The following is a 25614-nucleotide window of genomic DNA, read 5'->3' on the forward strand; positions in this document are numbered from 1 at the left end:
CTTCTATCCGTCTTTATTTGCATAGATAGAAAGGCATGGAGGCCTTATTATATCAATTGGACTTTGATGGCTTGTATTAAAATATATATTCTGAGTGGGCAAGTTTTCACTGAAGTCGTTTTCAAAGTTCCTCAATTGAAATTCTACAGTCTAAACTATTTAAAAATCGGGAGTCTCTATTCTAAATTATTACAAATATGCAATCTTCAATGAATGTCTACTTACCATTTCCAACAGTCTGTCAAAGAAGGCTTGTATACGTCAGAAGTATTTGTTATCAAAACAAGATAGCTGTGCTCAAATATATGGACACGTTAACCAGAGCAAAGCAGTATTTACCTTTGACGCCACCAGTACCCACAAAAAATTCCCGAGTTTCGCGTAGAAATAATTTACAGAATCAAACCGGACAGCCAGTGTTCCCATGAATAAAATAATACAGCGAAATTTTAGACGAAATATCAGATTGCATGCGAAATTTAGAAATAAATAAAAGTAATAGCCTTCTGGCAAAAAAATCAATCTTTACTCACTGAAAATTTCAAAGCAATTGGTCCAGTATTCGAAGAGAAAGTTGATTTTTTTTTTAAATGATGGAGACAAATAATAATAACAATGAAAACAAAATATTGAAACGATCGTTATGTCCACTACGTGTCCAATTAGGTTTTGTCTGAGTTAGGAATAAGGAATAATAAAATATATATTTACACCGTTTTACTGGTGAAGGAAAGTCGCGAAGAACCGAAGCTAGTTATCAGCAGTCACACTCTTTTATCTAATTCTAAACTACTGTTATTGTTGGTGAGCACCAGATGTACACATAACAGCGCTAGCTTTTGTAATTAGAATTGACAATATACGGCGCTTTTCAGCCAAGATATGACAGTTCAAAATTGTTGTCCGAAGTTAGGCACTTTTACGGAATGTTTTTTCGACTGTGTAACCTATAAGTAATGTGTTTCGTTAGTATAAATTGAGTTATAAAATAAAACGATCCATAGGTGTATTTCGTGTCCAACAAAACGATTCAAATGCACGCTTCGAGTTCAAAAAATAATGAAATTCCCGGTACATGGCGCTAGGTTTAAAGATGCTTCACATAAAGAGCTGATTATTACATCCTCAGCGGGGCATTCTATAAAAGCAAGCGACGCCTCTATAGTTGTTAATATCCTCAACTCTCATTTCACACCTCTCGCTTTCACCACTGCCTTGCAAGAGAAGAAATCAATGTCTCCCGCCTGGTGTCGTAATCATTGATGACGTCAAACAAAAGAACGGACTCTCTGTGAACTGCGATTACCTCCGGCGCTTTGGATTCGTTTTATTTTGCCGATTTCGGTGTTGCCGAGCGGAGCATGTTGTTTATGTATTACTAAGCTCTAAAGCTGAGATTTCTGCATATTTATTCCCGTAGAGGGACAATGACAGCAAGTTACCAAATTGAATGGATAGGCTTGCTTATCTGGTCTACAGGCAGACAGCTGGCTCAATTTATCCACAACTGTAAGAATTTCTCAGAGTCTGTATTCTGGAACCTTTTAGATTTAACCGCTACCGTACCGGTATAATATACTTTGTTTGTCTGTCTTTTTTTTTTGTATTTTAGGAGATTTGCTTAGAGCCAATTTCTGTGTTGTCACAGTGGTATAATTCTATGCAGCTGGGTTTACTGTATTCTGGTTTTACAGTATTCTGGTATTACCGTAGAAAACTGAATAAATATATAATCATATGATTGATGAAAGCGATAGACCCATGGCAAGCATAACATCAGAACATGGTATTACACTTGAACAATATGAATTAGTCTATATTATTACAACTGCGGAACTGCAATATCAGAATATCCTGAATATTAAAAAAACCTATATAGTCTACCATACACAGCCTATCGTAGAGCCTAAAAGGCTTGTAAGTTACTCAAACTGCATTACTGCCTAGCTTTAATTTCAGCTATAAAGTTTTAAACATTTGAGACAACAATTCATATGAGACAGCAGACATGTCATTTGCTGTCTTCAAAATATAGCGGTATCTGACATGAATAGGTCCATCTAGCTAAAACATTCATTCTTTTAATTTTCTTTATCTAGATACAAATCAGCTATATATTTATATAAAACCTCGTATTGTAAATTTAATATATTTGAACTGAAAACTATAAAAAAAATGTCAAAATCACGGAGCAAAAGCCCTGATTTGAATTCAGTAAAAAAAACGAAACACAGCAAGCATAGTAGTAAAAGCAGTAAACGATCGAGGTCGCGATCACGGGAACGCCATTCCAGTTCACGACATCGTGATCGATCAGCAGAACGAAAACGTCATCGTGGTTCCAGGTCAAGTTCTCGAAGGTCGCGATCAAGGTCACGATCGTATGAGCGTGTCGATATGTTTGGCCGAGCTATCAGCAAGCGAACTGCTCAAGAAGAAAAGAAACGAAGAGAGGAAGAAGAAGTCCGAGCAGAAATGGAACGACAAAGAGTAATGTAAGAAACAAGACTCGTTGAATTTTAATCTTTTTTTTATATTATAATATACGTCATGCACTTGTCATGTAAGATCAAGACTTGTCGATTTTTTAAATTTTTAATGACATATTGAAGCCTTTCACTTGATTTTGTAGGACATCATTTAAATATTTCATAATGTGTGCATAAATAATATCAAAATAATACCAGAGTAAAGAATATTAGCAAATGCAAAGTAAATGTTCTTGGCGCTCCACAGAGTGTGTGTACCAATAATGTGGAGGTAACCAATTTTGTTTGCCAAATTTACATCAAGTTGTGTAAAGGGACTAAAACTTATTCACAGGGGGTGTATTCACTTGGCTAACACAGACAGTTCCTGAACCCGTAATAGAACTAAAATAAGGAAAATCGGAATAAAATTATGGCCTAACCCTAACCTGGTACACACACTTCAAGAGCATCAATTCCCCCTATAAAACAGTAAGATCCTTCCTGGTTGGGGAAACGCCGATGTAGTCTATAAAGCTCCAGTTATTAATAACCAACCCATGTCAACTTCTACAAAATAAATAATGCATTACACCCAACTTTCCAGACGTCAGAAGGAACTTGAAGAGAAAAAGATTGAAGAAGAAACAGCAAAACGAGTGGAAGCTCTTGTCGAGAAACGAGTCCAGGAAGAATTGGAAAAACGGAAGGCTGACATAGAGGCCGAGGTGAATATTGGATTGGATTATTGGATTGAACAGGGCATGGTTCTCAACCTTTTTCAACAAATTCCTTTTCTTTGGCCATTTTGAAACTCTTTATTCCTTCCTCATTATGCAAAAAATTGTATTCTTTTATTTAATAAGGTTCTCTGTTTAGCTAGCTTTGAGTGTAATTCGCACTCCAGCTTTTGTGTCGTTTGAATGTTTGCATAAATATGCATTACAAAAATACTAACTATTATTAGTAAAAGAACACTGAATACAGGGTAATATTTTTGTATTTCCGCATCAAAAACGGGGAAATTCAACTTGTGGAAGAAATTTTAGTCGTAAGTTTCAAATGTCAGGTTCAAAGTGCACTCCCCTTCTCACGAAGTGTGTAATAGTGCACTACGTAGGTAGATCATATGTTAAATCAGTATTACTGTAACCACTAGGGCATGATGGCCTGATTGTGCGTTTGGTTTAACTGTTGGCATCGCAGTTTGAAAAATCAATTTTAACCTTACTCGGAGTGTAATAAATTGGACCAAATTCAAAATCGGTAATTGCAGCCATTTGATAAATATTGTGTTTCTTTCCGTATCAGGGATTCTTGCTTGGGGTAAATTGTATGGTATCATAAATTTTGTTATCATAGAATATAAATATTACCTATATTGGGGTATAGCCGCCCCCATAGGGTAGAGAAATTTTATTGCACTAAGCATCTGATCAATATGTATTATCAATATCATGTTAATCAATAAGTAGCCTATATTAAATATTTCATATAATATAAAAATAAAATGAAATTATTTACTGGAATGTATAGTAATATCATTGCACAATCATATGGAATACCCTTGGTTACATAACAGTTGACAATTAATTGTGTTACCTTATCAGACCAGATTCAAAGAAAGTCTCTCAGTCTCTCAGAAAGCCAGAATAAATAAAATCAATACAAATATCACTGATACTATCAAAGACCACTATGGATTTATGTTAAGGATAGGCATACACTTCCCAAATATGATTTTCGTATACTATAACATAGGTTCATTGTATAAGCCATATTGATTAGAGGAGAGCTTAGAATATCAATATAAGAATATTTGTCAAAAGAAAGGGATTTCCCTCCAGTGGAAATCATTTAAAAGCCTGATTTTTCTCTGTATTTAATAGAGTAAATGCTGATCTATTCCATTGAAATATGTTTGTGTGTAGCAAGACTCTTTGAGTCAAATAGAATAGTTATCTTTAATCTTGCTACAGCATCCTTGCGTTACGCACACATCCACTTGATAAAATACGTCTATGCCACAATAATGACAAACACGCAGCATTGTGTGTCACTAGTTTGAGAATAAAAAATTAAAAAAATCGACTGGTGATTTTTCTACCCAGGTTCCAAGCGTTGCATATTTATCTATGATATGCAAGAGGAGCAAAGCTTGAATATTTTCAATTATGTTAATCAAATCAGTGACATTTTAATTAAGCTAGGGTGGCATATAATATTCTAGCGCCTCATAAAAATTTTAGCACCTGATAATTTGTCAAGTATATCTTGTGTTGAAACTTGCAATGCGCTGAAATAATGATGAATATTCAAAATCAGATATTTAAGGTTTTTCGTAATTAAAATTGTTTTTTTTTTTCTGAAAAATTTTCAACTTTTACATCAAAATGTCTGATTTTATTACGATTGTAGTGTGCAGCAAGACTCTTGAATCATGTAGAATTTTTCTTCCTTTTTATTACAACTTATCTACAGTTGTTGAGAGGATCTAAGTGCGATAGTTCCATGGACAACAAAAGGATTCAACTCTAAATTATTCTACTTTTATTCTTTACAGTTACAGCAGTATGTCATTCAAGTACTAAATCAACCAAGAAAATTGGAATCACGCACTATATAAATATATGCAGATAGGAGTTTTTTTTCTTAATAATTTGAGGGAAAATGCTTCATCGTGTTACACTATTAAGAGTTTTAAAATAAGTATTTTATAGACCGTGCAAAAATATCTACTTTCTAGTATTTAGTACAGTTTTACGAAATTTATAGGTTTAAATTAGATAAATTTATATCCTATATTTAGGTACACTAAAGTTCTTTTCTAAGCAATTTATTTTGGTTGAATTTTTAAAATGTCCCATTTTGCTATGAAGTTATGATATATGGCTGAGTTGACATAAATCATAATCTTACTGCAATAGTAGGCCATACTGAAAATGCTTTTTAAATTTTTCTAAAAATAAAATTGGAAATTTGAATTCTGAAATTAAGATTTCCTTTATCATATCTGAACAGGTTGCAAGACGTGTCGAAGTGATGAAGACTGAAATGGAAAAGAAAATGATAGAGGAACTAGAACGCCAGCGTCTCGCAGAGATTAAAGCAAAACAAGATATGGAGGTAGAGTTTATTACTTTATTCTATGTAAAAATAAAAGTCTATTACCAGAGGTGGCCAAGATTGAACAAATTATTTTATTATAAATACATTTTGAAATAAATTTTGATTATAGAATATTCAATAAGCTTCAAATGGAGTTATTTTTAAAGTAGGTATTTGCACAAATCATTATGTGCTATTAAAAATATTGAATTTGTTGAAATATAATGGATGATTGTGGCACTGTTTTTACTGATATTAGAATTTGCACATTTGATTCAAAATTTCCTGGTTTAAGAATTATACTGTATTGAATATACAATGAACCTAACTGTGTTCGATTCGTTTTGGGCACCTCTGGCTACTATTGAAAAACTTACCTTATTTAGACCTTGCTTCACCAAAATCAAACTAGACTTACAACCTAGGAATATCAATAATAGGGTTTTCATTCTTCTGTTGGATGAAGACTGTCAGATATAAAATTGACTGTTTCTCTGGAAACAGCCAAAATACCTTGCGATACTTGAAGGTGTAATAACTAAATAATGTTGGACTGTATGTGTTGTTGATATGACTTGGCCTTTTTTATGCCGGTTTGCTTAATAAATGCAAGCCCTAAGGTGCTCAACTAGAAATGCGTTCTGCGTAGGTAATAAAAGTGTTGCAAGTTTCCACTGAGTAGTCAACACATTCCCACTCTTCGAAATGTAAAAAAAAAAAAATTTTGGTAGCCTATCATACATATCAGATTTTTACATCGTCAAGACCGCTGGAAGCCTGCATTTTTCCGCTAGCTCTTGCGGTCTAACTTGTCAAAATTACCTATTTCAAACCTACCTCTTCCTTTGAAAATTTCACTGCCCAGCAACTGTAACCCATTCTGTCAACACTCATACAGCCCTGCACTATTTTTAACATATTATTCTTGTTAATATTTTTGGTTCAAGTAGAATAGTACTAAGTAAAATCATCAGCCAGCTAAACATATCTACCCTTCAATTTATTAGAATTCTTGAAGTTTGCAAGTCTCTGTGGCTGAAAATATTTAAGTCACCCGCGGAGGGTGTAGCGCTTATATGACTGATTTGGTAGGTAAGTAATGCATATGCATCGATGAACAACTGACAGCAAAGTCTTGTGTGTATAGAAAGCTTTGTTCTGTTGTTTGGAGAAGATTACCCAGGTCGAACATTGTTTTCTCGACTTTCGTTGCAGCAGCTAGTTCCAGCGGGTTCTAGGAAAATTTGCCGCATAGGAAAAATCGCAGTGAGAAAAATTGCCGGATTTAAAAAAGATTCATTATGTAATAAGAGCATACCCTAACCTAACCTAACTGTTTTAATCACAAATACTTGTTTTACAGCAAAATGCTCTTGCGGTTTTTCCTATGTGGCGAATTTTCCGGACACGGTTCTGGCGTATAGTTGCCACTGAGCTCCTAGTAAAGTATACACAACTGTTAACAGGAACAATATCACGCTTGCCAGCTTTCCAATTGTTCTGGCCTCATAGATAGTGTTTTTATTGACATTTGACTCATTGGCAAAACCTATATTATTTGTCTTTGTGTGTTGTGCTTCATAACAACAAGTGTTTATCGTGTTGTTGGCTACACCATACCTCAGAAAACATTGACAGACACAAAATTTCATTTGTTTACTGTATACCTCACATGTTAAGGATCTAATGTATGTCTTTTTTGCGGATTTTTGCTCTTCTGAAGATATAGGAGTTATCATATACTAAAGTTCCCTATTTTTTATATAATAATTATGATTTCAATGAAAAATACCACAAATTTTTACCAAAAAGCTGATTTTAGGTATTTTTACAATCAAAACAAATTTTTCAATATCGGAATTCCAGCTTACTTTCAGACTAGCTTTTATGAGCACTGTTAGGTGGATTTTTAGTGTTTGTTCCAACGCGCCATTACTGAGATAAAATGTTTACGTTTTTTAATCTAAAATCTTGTTTCGCATTTACCCAGAATCAAGAGGAAAAGAAAAGGGAAGAATTGGAGAGAATTATGGAAGAAAATAACAAAAAAATAGCTGAAGCACAGAAAAAACTGGTAAGTACTTTTTTCATAGAAATTTGCTCAAAACAACTTCTATAAAGACTGTAAATAGAAGTTAAAGTTAGATAGATGAGTCAGCGGGTGTGGCGCATCGTGCCTGGCATTAGGAATACGCTCGCCGCTGCACTTCGGATTACCCGGCGTGAGATGGCAGGTTTGAATCCCATGCGGAGTTAATTATGTGCGATAAGATTGCTGGACACCTTGTCATTGTAGGGTGGTTCATGTTACCGCTGGTCGGTTACGGCTTCCTCCACCTTAAGTCCATTCATATGAAAACAAATAACTGGCTAACTAATCCCATATAGTTTTATATCTGTGACAGAGATGTTTTTATATTGAAAACTTGAAACCATGGATGTTTTCCTGGCCTCTGACGCTGGAAAATTCTTCCTATACATTACGATTGCAAAATTTTTGGTGCTTAATTTATGGGTGATTTCTCGAGTTGGCGCCTACTGGTTTATATGTTTGAAAAATATCTGGGTGTCTGTTATAACATCTATAGTTGCGTTACATTTTGCGTATTGCTGACGATCCAATATAAAGTGAGACGCTTATATTGCGAATATCTCTGACTGGTTTATGAGTAAAAAGCATGATGAATAAGATGTCTAAAAAAATCAAGTAGAACTCAGACTGAGTGCTTGGAGTGACCTCGGAGCGGTGCTCAAATACTTAGGCACCAAGGTAGTTCAAATCTAGGGATTGTGGTCACATTCTAGGCTGAAAATATTCTTATTTGAAACGTTGTGTTTATGAATCAATAAATTTAACAGGCCTACATGTCGACAAACAAAATGGCATAAAGGCTACACATTAATAATCACAAAATTGAGTTTTATTCATAACACCAGCAATTTTTTTTTTGTGTAAGTGCGCCACGAGTTTTTTTTTTTCGATAATTAGGCTCTGCACGAACAAAAGAGATCATTGTAAATTCATAGAAATGGTAATTTTCCATTACAATGAATGACAAGGTTTTGAAAGAAAAGGAAACAGGAAACAATAATTCCTGATCAATAATGTGAAAGTTTACTCTCTCAATGTAGCAACCAAGCGGCCGGGCGCTCTCTGAATGATGTCTGTAAAAATGTCTTGATCCAATTATGTCACTCTTGTCCCAGTTGTATGAATCTCACTTCATATTAATACTCTATTCAATTTGTTTCAATTAATTTATTACGCCAGAACATCGTGTTCTATATCAAATACCGCAAACAAATCAATTAACACAGGCAAATACAATAATAGCACAGTAAAATACCACAATATAAGCAAAAATAACAGTTGATATGAATCAAATTCACAGTAAAATACCGGCTTTTTTTTTATTCACCAGTTATTTTATTCGCCAAATGAAGCAAAAGAATAAATACATTGTAAAAAAAAAAAATTACAGTCAATTGACTTTTCATCAATGTAGTCATGGTGAATGGTACCTAGAACTTGTGGCCCTCAGAAAGTGATTCTGTGGCCCTCTTAGGGGGCTGAGGGTCTCACCAAAGAAACCCAATCTTAGACTTATTGCTCATTTTATTGCTCATTTCTTGAGCCTGAGGAACAACCAAATATAAATACTCTACCTTCTGCCTAAGTATCATATCTAACCTAGAACATACCGTGAATCCCTGACGCCAACTTTAACCAATTGTCCCACAATAATTATTTACTCTAACATGGGGTGGGACCAATAGGACAAGTGTACTAAAATGTGGAAAAGAGGGGCATTCTTGTGACACAAATCTCTATTTACCACAAAAAAAGCGGCCAACCAGGCCTCGAATTCCCTATATACTATATAGGTTTTCTTCGTGCTCCAGACTGAGCCCCAGGGCTCTGCGGGCTCTTTGTTTACCTATTATAATACTAAATCTTTTTTGAATACAAAGCATTACAAAAAGTAATTTAGTTTATTCATGAACATTAATGTCCTGACTTTAGGGATAAATTTTGCGTCTGGGAAGAATTTAAAAAATGCTCAAATGTCCGGAATCCGGAATTTTACTGCATCTGCAATCGTATTGTGCACACTTCTAATACAGAACTTGGTTATCGTATAGGTTACTGACCCTAATCTAGGACATATGGCTAATTTCATTGTTTATTTGTTCAGGCTGAGGAACGTCTGGCAATGGTCGAAGAACAGAGACTCATGCATGAAGAAAGAATGAAAATGAACGAGGAAAGGAAGAAACAGATCAAACAAGATCAGACAATAATATTGGGAAAGAAAAACTCAAGACCGAAGCTTTCGTTCAGTCTAAAATGAATTTACCTCGTTTTTACAGACTTTACTATTTTTCAAACCAGCATTGCCCAAAGAGAATGTGCCATTTTGTTCTTGAGACATAGCTGGATATGTTTTATCCTTGTAGGGGAGAGTATCACTGAAAGGGTTTTTTTCACATTCATTTTGGAAGGAAGGTTGATGATAGGGTTTCTCACCTTCACTTTGGAGCAAAGATCCGATCGGCTGATTCTTAAAGGAACCACCATTCTTTATGCTTCCCTCCGTGATGTATACCAGTCTAATTCTAGTAGTCATTATGTTAACCACATGAGCAAGCTATACTCTGTGCTTTACTCTCCTTGAGATAGTGGCCTCCCCTCATTTTTGGAAGGTCACAAATTCTTTCGAATCATCAACCTTGTTTTTCCCCTTTTTTTTACACCTTGGGGTGAATATGGGGTTAAAACGAAAGATTTTTGTTCTGTGATGGAAACAAAGTTCGGCTCCATCATTACCCAGTAGGGCATCTCGACCATACCATGTCTTTGGCATATAGCAGATCTCTTTGGTCCCTTCACCATTTCGACTAGATCTAGATCAGAGGTGTGCAACGTGTGACCTGTGTGCCACAACCCGGCCTGCCAAGCCATTTTGTGTGGCCCTTGTCAACACTCAGAATTTTCCCCATCAAGCATAATATGATAATCCGACAATTCATGTTTAAAAATATGCTCACATCGGTAAAATTACTTTTTCGCTTTATTAAATTTTTCCCCGTATTTCCTTTATTACCGTAATTCGTTGCGTACATGGAAAAACTAATTTTTTTTGTGTGGCCCAGTTAGATGGCTGAAGCTGGCACATCGACAAAAAATGTTGCACACCCCTGATCTGGATGCATGAACTTGCATCATGAAGAAGGATGCAACTGGTATTTACCAAGTCACTCTTCTGTGATAGAGACTCACTCACTTTGTCTTTATTCAGTCTTTATTACTGTTATCGGATAGACTCAACAGGCTTGAGTAGACTCTACCATAATTAGCAAGACAACTGTGCTTTTACTAAAGCGTACTGAAATGAAAAAACCTAAAATATTTGCTAAAGGGCAGGTTTTCTCTCTCTGACCTAGAAGTAAAGGAGACTTGTCTCTAAGCGAAATTATGTGCACCACTGAAATGCTAAGACCTACTACCTATATAGAATTAGGATGGTGCGTTTCTAAACAGGTAAGTTGATTATATTATTTATGTGTTCTTTATTTGTATGTGAAAATACTCCTCCCCCCCCCCTCTCTTCCATCTATGCCGTGGTGGATCTGTAGATAATTGAGTGAGTGTACATTAACGAAGATCAAAGAGGTTTAAAGTATTGTGTTGAAAACTTGAAATACATCTTGCAGTAGATAAAATGGAGCTGGAATTCTATCTTACCAACATACACTTAAAAGTCTGCACAGAGCTTTATCTTTACCTAGTATAATCTCTGCACTTTCTAGAATCTATGGTGTTTTACTTGTTATATGTTAATTACCAGAGTTCACTAGAGACGGTATTGCGTACATACTTGGTATGTTTAAACTGTGATGTGAACAAGTTAAGAGGTGAGCTTTTGTGAGTTATATAGAGGAACTTGGTTTCTCGATTTTGGATCGGTCGCGAATATTAGAAAATTTTCGGCGCATTTGCTCTTGTTTTGCACAATTTATAGATGTTCAGAAACTTTGTTGGTCTAGCTGTCAAAGTAGACAAGCATTCTGACTGTAAAATTATCCAATCCCATGTGAATATCCTACAGCATAACAGTAGGGTGAGTATTGTATGTTATCGATGCTCGTATTGGACAAGATCTTTTTTTTGTAGTGAAATAATATCGGTGATTTCTCGCCCCTTATACTTTAATGTCGTTTTTTTGGAAATATTGATAATTAAATTATTTCTGGTTCTACTATTCACTATTAAATTCTTTTTGCCCGGTTGAGCGGTCAGAATGGCCATCTTTTAAGCTACATGGGACAAGGGGTATGTAGTTTACACAAATCGAATAGGCCTGGGATACAAACTTATTAAAATGTCAAAATATAAGGCTGGACGTTAGCTCCGTTGCACGTAATACATTTGCTGCCGTAGTCTAAATATAAAGCCTAAAACAATGGTAGGATAGGATTTGCATATTTGTCCCGGGGAGAGAAAAATCGGCAAGAAGTCTTGCTCATGTGACGAACCACGGTCTCTCGTCCGTTACCAATCCATGTCTGGTATGGGATTAGTTAGCCACTTCAGATACGTGGACTTTATAGAGGAAGCCGTAACCGACCAGTGGTTCGCGAACCAGTCTACAGCGACGTGGAGTCCGGCAACCCTCTCGCACGTAATTAACTATTAAAGACATTTTGTGCAAATGACTAAAGTTGACAAGACAAGGTCAACTATGTCGAACGACCCCTAAAGAAAAATTCCTATTAGAACAAGACGCGGGGTCGTGTTACATCCTAGAAAAAAAAAATGACCAAATCATATAACGTTCCATGATCTGTGGTGCGGTTTCGACTGTACGGTCCGGGAATAGTTGGCCAGTTGCATGATCACAGTGTCAAAGAAAGGTGTATCGACAAGCGCCATCCGTTGAACAAATGTTGAACGGAGCTGTTAGATCTACATGCAGATCGTATAATTATATTGAGCGAAAAAATATCTGATTTTTCAGGAAGGTAGGTTTTATGGGAACTTACATAATCAACGCAGATGTGAGGAAAATCTTCAATTTTGTAGAACAGCAAAACAATATTTCTGTGCCCTGGAACAGGTTTATTCAGGAGAATCCCTCGCCGCCATTGCAAGCAAATAGGTAGATTCCTTGCGGAGTTTCATAATTTTTTTTTTGCTCAGATACAGTTCGATGAAAGTTAGGCTTCTCATAACCTCCTAAATGTTGACTGCAACTTAGAAAATGTCATCATTTTAGAACGAAAGAGCAAGTTTCTTACATTGCGACACAACTGTTGATGTTTGCTTTGGCTTATATTATGGCGTATCTAGGTTATGGCAGCCATGGGCACCGTTTTGACAGCGCGTAAAGACCTAATCTTAAAATGTTTCGATAAAATAATTTCAAATCGGGAATAATTGAAACGGTTTTATCTAAATAATAACGTACAAGTATCTAATTTTATCCACAGTCGGTAAAAATTGGGCTCTCCAGAAGTATGTATCAAATATGGAGGTAACTAATTTTGTTCGCCTACTTTATATCGAGGTGTGTAAAGGGACTGAAACCTATGAGCAGGGGGTATATTTACTTGGCTAACACAGACAGTCCCCGAACTCGTAATAAAACTAAAATAAGGAAAATCGGAATATAAAGATACCCTAACCTGGTGCACATATTACGGAAGTACCAAAAACTGTCGGTAAACTGCGAGTGGGGGGTGGAGCATTTCTGAAATCTGCCAATTGCCATTGGCGCAATTTCATATTCGATATTTGCCCTATTTAAAATAAAGCCTGACACCAGCGAACACTGTCATTGGTATGAATATATTTTGAAGAAAAATGAGCAATAGAGATATCTGTAAACTAAACGTAATTGAGATTGAAAATATAGGTATCGCCTACAAACTGAGACAAGTATATATTATAAAAACTCCAATAAGTGACGAACATTACTAAAAACCGGATAAAAAATCTTCAACTTGAACAAAACGCGAAAATCAATTTGATTCCTCAAAGCATTTTTTTCTCTCTTTTTTCTTCTCTTTTTTTTCCTCTTTTTTTTCTCATCTTTTTTTCTCTTCTTTCTTCCTCAAAGCAGGGCGTATCGACTCCAATTATCTTTTGAGGAAATCACCGGGGGTGTAATTAATTCAATTCAGCAATGCCAAATGGAAAAATCACGGCATTTCCAAAACCAGGCTCTTACCGGTGATTTCTGCTCGGAGCGAAAGGCTTGAATATTAATGCCCGAGAAGCACAGTATAATATATACCCATGTCTTACAAATTGTTTTGGGTATATCTACCATTTGACAAATTCCCGTTATGGCAAAATTATTGGCGCTCAAGAAGTGTGTGTACCATATGGAGGTAACTAATTTTGTTCGCCTACTTTACATCAAGTTTTGTAAAGGGACGGAAGCGCATGGGCAGGGGGTATATCCATTAGTGAGATTCTGCCGGTTCGCACCGGTTCTATAGAACCGTCTCACGAAATGTTATGAGATCAGCGAACCGGTTAGCATTACATGACTTTTTGTAACAGAACCGCCTAAAAATATTACATTTGTGTGATGGAACCTGCTGACAAAAAATTTGAATCCCACCATTGGGGATACCCACTTAGCTAACACAGACAATCTCCGAACTCGTAATAGAACTAAAATGAGGAAAATCGGAATAAAATTACGGACTAAACCTAACCTGGTACACATACTACGGGAGTACCAACTTAATATCTGTGATATTAAAGTTTAGTTTACGAGTATGTAAAACATTTTGTGGATAATAAGAGTCGTTGATGTTTATGAAACTATGGTGTTAAAAATTGAGAGTTCAGTCGAACACGGAAGTAATTACATCCGGGATTGCTCTGGGTCACCCTGGAAGCCGGTATTTGAAGAAGCGGCTTCTTCCCTGCGTTTCATTGCTGACCCGTCTAATGGTCCTTCTCCATCGTTGAAAAATAAACGTTTCTCTCGGTTTCCCAGTAAAAGTCTGAAAATATGAATAAAAAATAAGTAAAAATTGACAGGGTGGTCATTAGATATTGCGGAACTCCTATGCAAGTGATTTTTTCACAAAAACAAAAAAAAGAAGAATGCTAACAACAACAACATAATAACAAAACGATCTATAGTTGTCCAATAGAATGCATGTAACTCATTACAGAAATGGATATCCTCCTTGCAGTTAACGATGGGGCGAAAAAAAAAATTCAACGAGTCATTTTGATGATAAAAATTAATAAATGCGCTTTCAAGCATTCCCCAATGAAGCGTTCAATTCATCATGTAAGAATTTAATTTAACCGCGTCTCGGGGTTGGCATAATGATAATCGTTAAGACCGGTAAACACGACAGTGTGCGAACTCACTGCAGTGTATTTTTTGGTTTGTTTTATTTTATTCGTTTGCGGTGGCCTACGTTTCGTTGCGCTGCGTTTGTCTGCGCTGGCGAACGCCCGATAGCGTTTTCTGGCGCATAAACGTATAACATGCCTGTCGGTATGACCAGCAATATCAGTACGGTACCATGATGGTACGGTTATCACTTATCGATCTCGATCGGTAAGTATGTTGATATGTATTTGTCTGTTTGTTTGTTAGCTCTCAGAAAGGCGCTTCATCAAACCGTATTATCCCCTTTCCCCCCTCGGAATAAAAAAGGAAATTACCTGTACAATGCCACAGCAATCAAAGATCCCAATATCGGTCCGACCCAGTAAACCCAATAATTCTGCCATTTGCCAGATACAACCGCTGGACCGAAACTAAGAGACGGATTCATGCATGCTCCAGTGATTTTGTTTCTGCAAGAAAAATGTAATAATTAAGTCAACGTACTGCTATTAAATAGAAATGAGACAAATTAAATGTATGTTGAATGTAGCAAGCTGGATATGTCGGTCTATAATATCTACTTCAAATCACCGATTTTCGAAATGACGTTCCTTAATTCGGAAAGAATTTAATAAATAAACCAAAGAACTTACCCTGCAAATATGTCAATCATAATAGTAAAACCGATTCCGAAAGCCGCAAGAATCGAACCTTGATCCACTGCTCCCATCAATACAGCAAACACGAGCAATATAGTCAGCATGGCCTCGCACAGAACTCCTTGGCCTACCGTCACACCAGCGCCAAGTCCAAACGCCCCTTGAGCGCTTCCGAACGAGACCTGATATAAAAATGAAGAAATTAGAGCAGTGGTTCCCAACTTTTTTCGTTGATTTCTTCTCTACTTTTGTCTATTTTGGAACTCTTTATTCCATCCTTTTTATGGATTTTCTTCTTCTTAGGATTCTTATATACCAGAGAAAGGAAAGTCTATATAACAAGGTTGACAGGCTGTGTTTTGTCATATGATTGCCGATTGGGACGTTTTTCCGACTTTTTCCGGATGAATATTAAAAATAGATACAAACACCATCAGGAGTGTATCAAAATTAAGAATTTAAATGTTGACCCAGAAACGCCCAAAGAATGTTGACCCAGTTTTTGACGGTAGTTATATGGCTTTATCTTAGGACAAGTATGAAGGATAATGAGTCGAGTCAAATGACTGAAGCAAGCTTAGAAGTCAGAGTACTCGGCTTTATTCAATATAGTATAAATATATATTTGAAATTGTTGTGTAAAAGGTGTATCCAATGGCGGGATTGGAGAGATCCGGTTTATTAAATTGCCAGCGAACCCGTTCTTGTCATTTTTAAGAGCACCTGAAGTATGTGTACCGGGCTAGGGTTCAGATTGTGCGCCATCTTGGTACACATACTTCCGGAGCGCATTTTTTATGTTTCATTTTATCATTGTTTTCTGAAATCAGGGAATCAGCCGTTAGCGAGTTCGTTGCAAATGTTTTGAATCCCGTCATTGTCGTGTATCTATATATACTTTACGTTACAATACTCACGTAAGCCAAGCCAGCTCCAGCCATTGACCCAAGTAGTTGAACAACAATATAAGGAACAAACAATATCAAACTCATTCCGCCAGATAGCGCAACTCCGACAGTCACTGCTGAGTTCACGTGAGCGCCACTGTAAAAAAAGTTGAATATTTTTGTGAAAATTGCAATTTCGTGTTAGTACTAATATATTGGGACCTTTTGTACAAAGCCCCTGCTAAGAAAACACACCCGGCACCGTTTCGAATAAATGAAATATATATTTAGTAATCCTCCTGTTAGATTAAAATTTATGGTTAAGAATGCAGATTCCGATGGAATTTCAAATCCTAACTCTAATTGGCTAATTACCAATTTGTTATTTAAACGTGGCGGGGTGGTTTCTCAAGTCTCACTTTTTTGCATCAGCGGCGTGGGCTCTGCACAAAAGATCCAGCTGTTTTCGCTGAATTGGACATTTTCACCTCAATAATTAGAATGAAAAGTAGTATCCATCATTTATTGCTATTACAATCAAAATCTAACTAAATAGTTACACAAATTAAACTAAATTTTCCAATAACCGTTCCAATTTTCAACAAATTGGTGGCCCAACTTTTTCTGTGGCCCGGAAGTGAGCCATGGCCCGTTGATTGAGAGCCGGTTCTATGAGGCTCCAGCCATCCTCAGGTACAAAAATCAATTTCTCCCTTGGTCGTTGAGGAAATTGCGTTTTTTCAACAACAACAACAACAACAAGAAAATAGTGAAACGACTGATATGTGTACTTCGCATTCAACAAGTATATACCTTATGTGGCCAATCGTAATGACCATGATTGTTACAAATATTCCATCAGTTATAGCAGACGCTGTTGCAAACCCATTTCCAGCCGACATGGAGTGAACAAAAGCAAACATGAGTTGTCCAAAGAACTCCGCAAACAATGGCATAATCCATTTTTCATATCTAAAATAAAAAAAAATTATAATTAGTAGGGCAGTAAATTTTGTGAAAATGACTTTAACCGCTAACCGGGTGAAATTAACCGGTAAACCAGCAAAAAAATCGTTCATGGTTTTAGTGGGTGAAGAAACCAAACCAAAACTGGTTATCGAGCCGCGACACCCAAAGTTCCAATGTCTAATTCAACAGATTGGGAATTATAGAAAAATTCCAATAAGATCTGCTATTGATAGTGAGTATCATGTCAATTATGCGAATAAAGTTTTTCATCTCACTTATTTTGCGTCATTTCTGTTTCTTTATGTTGACTTTTATTTTCTGAATTTTCGTTAATGCTTCCAAAATCTGATTGCGTGCTGAAAAACAAAGATAATGTTACAAATTAGTGAAATTACATAATATATTATATTGGGTTAAAACATCACGCCCTCCACCTCATCCAGGGTTTAATAAATAGAGCAATGGTTCTCAAACTTTTTAGGCCCCGCCCATTTTTAAAATGAGTCAAGTCTCGCGCCTCACCTCAAAAATAACTAGCTAACAATAAGCTACAAATAACAGATAGTAAGGCGAAAGTTTTTTTTTTTCAAAGAATACGTTGAAAATATGTGGATGGAATGTAAATATCCAAAATGAAGAAATGTAAAAATTTAAAATAAGGTTTTCTGAATCGAAAGAACATTAAAAAACTTTTTATAAGCAACTATGATTTCAAATTCCCACCAAAAAAAAATAGCTTTCGAAATAAATTTCCAAATTGTTTTCTGAGAAAACATCCTTTACAATCATAAGATTGGCTTTGTTTTATGTTGCAACACTATTCGCTACGCTTACAACGTAAAGTAACAAAATTGGGTTTAGAATTAGAATTTCAATAAGTTAGATTATGTGGTCAGAATAGACCTGAACCACGTGACCAGTCACGTGTCATTTAGCACCTACCGTCCTTTAGTCAAAGGTTCTTTATCTGAAGATTTTGTTGCCATTGTGATTTGATAATAACAATAAATATAATATATAACTTAAATAAAACAATATGTTCAAGAAAATGTAATTAAAAATGGGAAGGTTGCTGACAATTTTAAATTTCAGTAAAAATAAGAAACAATTGACAACTTTTTCCAGTGCTATGTATTGGTATAGACCGAATAAAATAGTATCATAATAAAATGCTAGTCGTTATTAACATGTGCTGTATATTTTTCACAGTGCTTATTGCAATGTTTAATTTCCAAACTGCTTTGCCGTCACAAATACTGTTCTGCTACGACATTCATATCTGTTTATACAATTCTGCTCAAATCATGCAATCAAGCTTTGACTGAAAGTACTTTTATTACTGAGAAAAAACAACTATTATTAACAACTCGACCATATCGAGACAATACAGAAATATTGTTTGCCGATGATTGGAATCGATGATTAAAAGCAATTACATTTACTCCTCATTCCCGTCTGTGCAATATACAAATCCGTTCGAAGCATGTCGCTCATCCTCCACTAAACGTGCTTTTAATACTGATAAAAGACCCAGGAATGACCACTATTATTTTTTTTCCAACTCGACCATATCGTGACAATGCAAAACTATTGTTTGCCGATGACCGTGTGCATTTATATCTCGTGATTTACTATATTTTGCTTTTAAAAAATTGATAAATTTAGTATAATTTTACAGTTGCACATTTTTACAAATATTTAATTTTCAAGCTATCAGGCTCAAGTGTATAAGCGTACATAATAAAAGAAGTTGCCAGTTTCAATCTGACGTGATACACGAAAAGCGTGAATACGTGAATACTAGCCAAGGTCTATCTCGATGCATTGATTCGACTTGAGCATTTTTTCTGCTACTAACACCACGTTTTCCGATCAAGAAAAAATTGCTTCCAGGGGAAGAATTTTGATCTGTATATGCTGTAGTTTTACTGATATTCTTTAGTGTTTTATTACGACTATAATACTTATTTATGCACATATTATAAACTACTTAAACTATACAAAAGTGGGAGTGCGACTTGCGCATAAGATTAGCGAATGACCCATTAAATTGATGAAAGTACTTCTTATGCAAAATAAGGGGCGCTCTAGACGTATGTGTACCAATATGAAGGTAACTAATTTTGTTGGCCTACTTTACATCAAGTTGTGTAAAGAGACTGAACCCTATGGGTAAGGGGTTCACCTGGCCAACACAGATAGTCTCCGAACTCGCAATAGAACTAAAAGGAGGAATATCGAAATGAAATTATCGCCTAACCCTAACCCTAACCTGGTACACACACTACTGTAGTACCAAATGAGGGGGTAAAAAAGAGTTCCGAAATAAGCGAAGTGAGTACTTAACGAAAAGAGTTGAAAACCACTGTACCAACTGTATGGAATAGGATTATGGCGAAATGCTAGTCATTGTTAACAAATACTGCATATTTTTCGTAGGGTTTATTGCTATATCGAATGTAAAGGGAATGTTCAAATATTGACAGACATGTGATTGGGACAAATATTATGAAAAATCATGCACATTATGATTGGTTGCAATTCCACGTATGTTTACGATAGCAGAAGCATTTCAATGCCAGCAATTTTCGCTAAAATAGACACTTCCACATTAATGATTACAGCTGGACACTGAAGATTGCCGCTCTGTAGCAAAAAACAGCATCATCATTCATCGCTACTACAATCAAATTTAACTGAATTTATCAACAACTCCTGCAATTTTGAATAAGTTAGTAGCCCACCTGAAGCCCACCCACTGGTTGAAAACCAGTGCCCATACGCTGTTTTCCTAACCGAGTTGACTTGAACTTTCTAAGTTCTTGCGCCCGTAATATCCGATCAAATATTTATATACAGCCGGTTAAATATGTGTTAAGGACGATAATGCACTTTTTTAAATATTATCAGTGAGTACTTGTGAATTTATTCAAAATTCGTTCACTTTATAACAACCTTACTGGCCTTGCTTTGAACATGCATTCATAAAATGATGCCACATGCGGTATACGACGTTTTTCCTATGAAATGTCTGGACAAGCGCATTAACAAACTATGATACTCCTGTAGTATGTGTACCATGTTAGGGTTAGGCCATAATTTTAATCCGATTTTCCTTATTTTAGTTAGCCCATATAGGTTTCATTCCATTTTTACGTCCATTGATTCCATTGAATTGTAAAATAAACATTCAAATGATAAAACTGTAAAAGGCAACTCCGAACGTTATACCACCATAACATGTTAAATAAATTTAGGAATAAATTTTATTTTTCAAATTTCCTGAAGGGATAAACGAGAGAATATTGGTCGAGGACCCTTGTATATTTCTCGTACCTTAATTTTGCTGCTAATTTGTAACATAACACAATCAAGGCGACATCAATAAGTCTGTCTGAAAATCGAATATCAACATACACAAAGACAAACAGGTATATTACCCCTCATTTGCTTCGCCGTTGACAATAAATGCTACCGCCTCCCAATGTTCAAAAACTTCCAATTTTTTGCTTCGATTTTTTGACCATCGCATTGCAACAGTTATAATTAAAATGTTATTTCATTTTTGAACCATCGACAATTAATTCGATATCATTTAAAAAAAAAACTAACCGTATTTAACTTATTTTCCCCTATCATTCAACATCCTATTTTTGACCGTCTTTATAGATTTAGAAAAACGAAAGGCACTGACAAAAAAGGGTTTAGCATATATGATGAAAACCTCTTCAATATTTTCTTATATGTGAACTCTATACTGCTCAAAAAATGTTAATAAATCACCATATAGCTAAAAAATACTTCTGATATTAAACCAACTTTACTATTATATCATGAGCGATGCACAAGCCTCACAATACGTCCGGATATACTGTATTATATCATCGCATATTATTCACAACGATACGCGATGCTGATTCCATAATGTTTCCGCCAACTGAACGATAGCAGGATGTCGCATCAATTTCCAACAAATGCTGGATCTGATAATATAGTACATTACAAGCGTTTTAGATTTGTTTTGCGTTAAGGCCTAGCCTGTGGTGGTATTGGGTACACATTGTAGGTCTTCTAGCCGGGGGCGTCACAAATAGGACAGACTGCCCTGACGTAAAAAGAAACCCACTGACCCGTATGATTGTCTGATTCTAAACCTCATTATATTCAAACAATCCATGATTAACAAAGTGAAAACACCCTGTGAAATAACCTTATCAAGCAATGAAACCAGGAAGAGTGAGAAGTTGTAAAGCCTTGTAAAGGAAAAGATAAAATCATGTTTACATCTAGCAATGAAACTATAGGAAGAACCGGGAGTTTTCTTGTGAAGAAAAAAAAAAAAGTAAAATCAGTTTTGCGCCTAGCATTGTGCCCCCCTCCCCTCCCAACTGCTTTGTGGCCCCCTGGGTGGGAACGGGCTCGCGGTTATGAACCGCTGGTCCAGCATTCATTATTTGTCAGCTTAACTCTAGACCTAAAGAAGTTTATTTCAATACCACCAGAAAAACTAACGATTCTGAATGAATTTCACAAAGCGTAAACCTCATGCAATTAAAATTTATTGTAATTTTATTTCGATTTTTTATTTTGATCTCCTGCGTGAAAAACAGCGTAGCTGTCATTTCTCTTGCGAAACAGCTTTAGTCTGACTAAACTTTAAAAATCTATTTATTAATTTGAACATTTGGAAGCCCCATTTTCAATACAAACGAAACTCAAAAACATTAACAATATTCAACTTTTACAAGGTCAGAGTGAGTCAGCAATGATTTATAAGATTTGCACCATGAGAGGCGTGGCTTTGTTTTACTCAACCAATCATAATGTAAGTAACTGCAAACTAAGAATCTTACAATCGGGTACCCCTAAATGAGAAAGCTTCAATATTGATAAAGTGAAAAGTTAAAATCGCGAGGTAGGAAGAGACTTCGAATAAACGTCGTTGTTTACTGGCTTCACACAGTCGCTCAAAACAAGTCTCTATGTGAGCTAGCTGTAAGGTTACGGCGGCATTTGATAACGGACCACATCAAGCCTGCTATGTATTCAACGCTGCTACATTTCTCTAGCTTTTCTACCTAGTGCTCAGTGGGTTTACTTTGGACTATTCTATTCAAACTTGTCTGCAATCTGTATATATGGTTAACCCACAACATAGAGCTATATTTGAGAGATGAATCTATACACCAGTAGTTTCGCGTCAACCTATAGGTTCCGCCAGTACAGTCCAGGGGTTACGCAAGTAATTCTAATTTCAATCCTTTTGCGTTACAAACCCTCTATCTGAGTCCAACTTATTTTCTACGTCAATTATGATACAATGCTTTTTGTGCCTCCAACTACTAAAAAGCCCATGTTAGCGAGCTCATAACTATCATCAACTCTAAAAAACTTGCGTTAATGGGAGCTCTTCCATGTAAAAACGAAACATTTTATTCATGCTCCGTCAACAGAGTATGGACAACCAGGATTACGAAATCGTTCGGCCAAGCGTGGTACGAGCATAATTGTTGTTTTGTTATGTAAGGGCCATGCAAAATTTAACTTCGCGTTGTTTCACTTCCACAAAAGCGTTGTGGGATGCATCAGTCGTTTCCGGTACATTTATTTATTCAACAAAAACGTATAACTTACTGGAAATGCCAAACTTATTATTTGGGTCAATCAGGTAGCTGTCCTTTTGTAGTTAGATGCAGTGATGGTTAAACACGATGGATGGTTTTGATAATAGGTGTTCCCTTGGAAAATCGGTACACCCGTAGTGTGTGAACCAAGATGGCGGACATCGGAACATAGTATGTGTACCAGGTTAGGGTTAGGCCATAATTTCAGGTACTAATACTACGGGAGTCACTTGGCTAGTCCCCGAACTTGTAATAGAACTAAAATAAGAAAAATTGGAATAAAATTATGGCGTAACCCTAACCTGGTACACACACTATATACCGGTGTCCGCCATCTTGGTTCACATATTAAGGAAGCGCCGAAAAATCACCCCGCAAACGCTCAAAAAAAGAAACTTCCAGTTTCAAGTGAGTCTGACTTTGCAATGAGCAAATATTCTTTTTAACAACGGGTTTGGTTGTTGGTACTCTGATTCTCGTGAATCGTTTCCGGTGCATTTTTTTACTTAACAAAAATGTAAAACTTACTGAAAAATCCGAACTTGTAAGTCAGGGCATTCACTATGAAAGTCTTTTTATTTGTTGTTAGAGACAGTATATCATTGTGATGGTATTTTGAGTGTTATTATGATTGGTATATGATGTAGCAATGAAACTATAGAACGAACGGGGATTAAAGTCTATTTTACCCACCTCGTGACACCTCCCTCCCCCAACCGCTCTGTGATCCCCCCTGGGGAGGGGGGGGGGGGTTCGCTGTTATAAAGTATCAGTAGCTCATGGTATTTCAGTATTTCACCTTTGGGACTTTTGCTCAGAAGGGTGAATCTATTTTATTTCCGAGTCAGTGCACGTAGATATTGGCCTTGGCCTAGTGGTTCCCCTAACTTTGCTCAGAGAATATCTTTTTTACCTCTGATTCTTCGATTTTTGTGATTCTTGCAGATAGTAGAAATAGTTCTAACTTATTATATCCTCTTATCACTGATTTTACCCATAATTCAATATATCGATCAAGATTTCGAAACATAGCCTTGATTCGAACGCTTGTACAGATCAATATTATGAGCTTATCCAGTGCCTCATTGAGGACAAAGAAATTAAGAAACTCGATATGTTTATGCAATAAACACTTATGGGAATCGGGTAATTATTGATATAAAAATGAAAACTGACTTTTGTCTGATTGATAGTTATAAAGAAATTCACTCAGATCACGGAAAGCATTCTCTACTTTTTATATAGGCTGGAGGAAACCAACATATAATATTATATTGTGATTAGATTCGCAGTAAACGCCCTTCTGTACTCTGAACGATAATATATTAAAGTAGATCGCAGATTTCGCTCATAAACTTGAAATACAATCACGCATACTGCATGAGAAAAAATGTGCCAAAGTATGGTCTGAGTCCGCGAAAGTTTGTAACCGTCATACCGTTATTTAAATTCTCGCAAACGACCTTTCTCGCAAAACCCCATTCTCGCAAACAGCCAGAAAGAAAGTCTGCATTCTACTTGAAAAAATCATTTCCACAATAAACATTTTGTATTATTAGGATTCTGTACAAATGGAATTATTTCTTCTGAGAAAGGAATACTTAAAAATCATAGCTTCGGAAATCACTTTTTCAGTTCTTATCTCATAATTCGCATTGGATTCTACGTACAATATCGACTATTATATGTTTAGTGATTTCATAATCAGTTTTTATTTATTTGTTTTTATCAATCATTTAATCGTCTTTTATGCTGATTATGTGGTCGAAATAAACTCATTCTATCTTATCCTAATGAGTTTGTACAGTGTTGAGCCATAATTTCTAGTCTTCGCAGAGCCGTTTGCAGTATTTTGCACTTTCCAAATTGACAAAACACTTTTAGTCTGAAAACTGCAAAGAGCAAAAAAACTTGACTCACCTTCTATTTTGTTCGAGTTTAGTTGACCTTTGACTCTTTGTCTTGTGCGATTCGGAAGTCGAGAAATAGCGGAAGTCTTTTGGAGTACAAAATTTAGTAACTTTAAATAAATCTACTAATTAAATCTGTAAAAAGATATACGAAAATATGTACTATAGAATTCATTTCCTTATATCCACGCTTATACGCTGAATAGCAGCAGTTTATATCAGGGGAGTACTACCTTCAATACAAGATTGCCAGATACAAATAACTGGGTGAAACCACGGGCCGCACCATTATTTGGAATAGGCTTCCTAGTAGTTGCATGCACAGAAATTTTGATTATTGATCTTATGACATGCGTTGATCGCTTCGCACAAGCTAGCTATTATGGCATTGTGACGTCATAGGCATAGATAATAAATTGGTATCAGGCAAAGGATTTGCAACGCGAAGGGATTGGTATTACTCGCAAGTACCAGAATAATCTAAATACTCGTTTTGTTGGCCTTACATTATTCATATTTGGCCCTTTTCCGCGGGCCGCACAATTTATCCTTAGGGTCCTCATTTGGCTCGCGGGCCGCAGGTTGCACACCCCTGGTTTTTATGATGCTAAACGCGCCAACAAT

General features: G+C 36.0%; 2 protein-coding genes across 4 annotated transcripts; one reads left to right on the forward strand and one right to left on the reverse strand.

The window, feature by feature from the left end:
- The first annotated feature begins 2080 nt into the window (after positions 1-2080).
- On the forward strand, positions 2081-11865 carry LOC120327810 (arginine and glutamate-rich protein 1-like). The gene is made up of 5 exons (XM_039394171.2): positions 2081-2495; positions 3076-3196; positions 5490-5594; positions 7567-7650; positions 9773-11865. Exons 1-5 carry the CDS (start codon positions 2176-2178, stop codon positions 9926-9928), a joined length of 786 nt encoding a protein of 261 aa, XP_039250105.1. The 5' UTR covers positions 2081-2175; the 3' UTR covers positions 9929-11865.
- A 1541-nt stretch (positions 11866-13406) lies between these two features.
- LOC120328822 (aquaporin-8-like) lies at positions 13407-25128 on the reverse strand. 3 transcript variants are annotated; one of them, XM_039395367.2, is made up of 7 exons: positions 25001-25128; positions 17732-17812; positions 17301-17459; positions 16518-16644; positions 15595-15782; positions 15277-15411; positions 13407-14597 (listed from the first exon to the last, which is right to left on the reverse strand). In XM_039395367.2, exons 2-7 carry the CDS (start codon positions 17743-17745, stop codon positions 14456-14458), a joined length of 765 nt encoding a protein of 254 aa, XP_039251301.2. In that variant the 5' UTR covers positions 17746-17812; positions 25001-25128; the 3' UTR covers positions 13407-14455. The 3 variants fall into 3 exon arrangements, with proteins under 3 accessions (XP_039251301.2, XP_039251298.2, XP_039251299.2); XM_039395364.2 differs by lacking the exon at positions 25001-25128 and adding an exon at positions 20897-21048; XM_039395365.2 differs by lacking the exon at positions 25001-25128 and adding an exon at positions 18399-18518.
- Positions 25129-25614: the final 486 nt, after the last annotated feature.

The sequence above is a fragment of the Styela clava genome, chromosome 7 (genome assembly GCF_964204865.1).
Source record: "Styela clava chromosome 7, kaStyClav1.hap1.2, whole genome shotgun sequence".
Taxonomy (NCBI): domain Eukaryota; kingdom Metazoa; phylum Chordata; class Ascidiacea; order Stolidobranchia; family Styelidae; genus Styela; species Styela clava.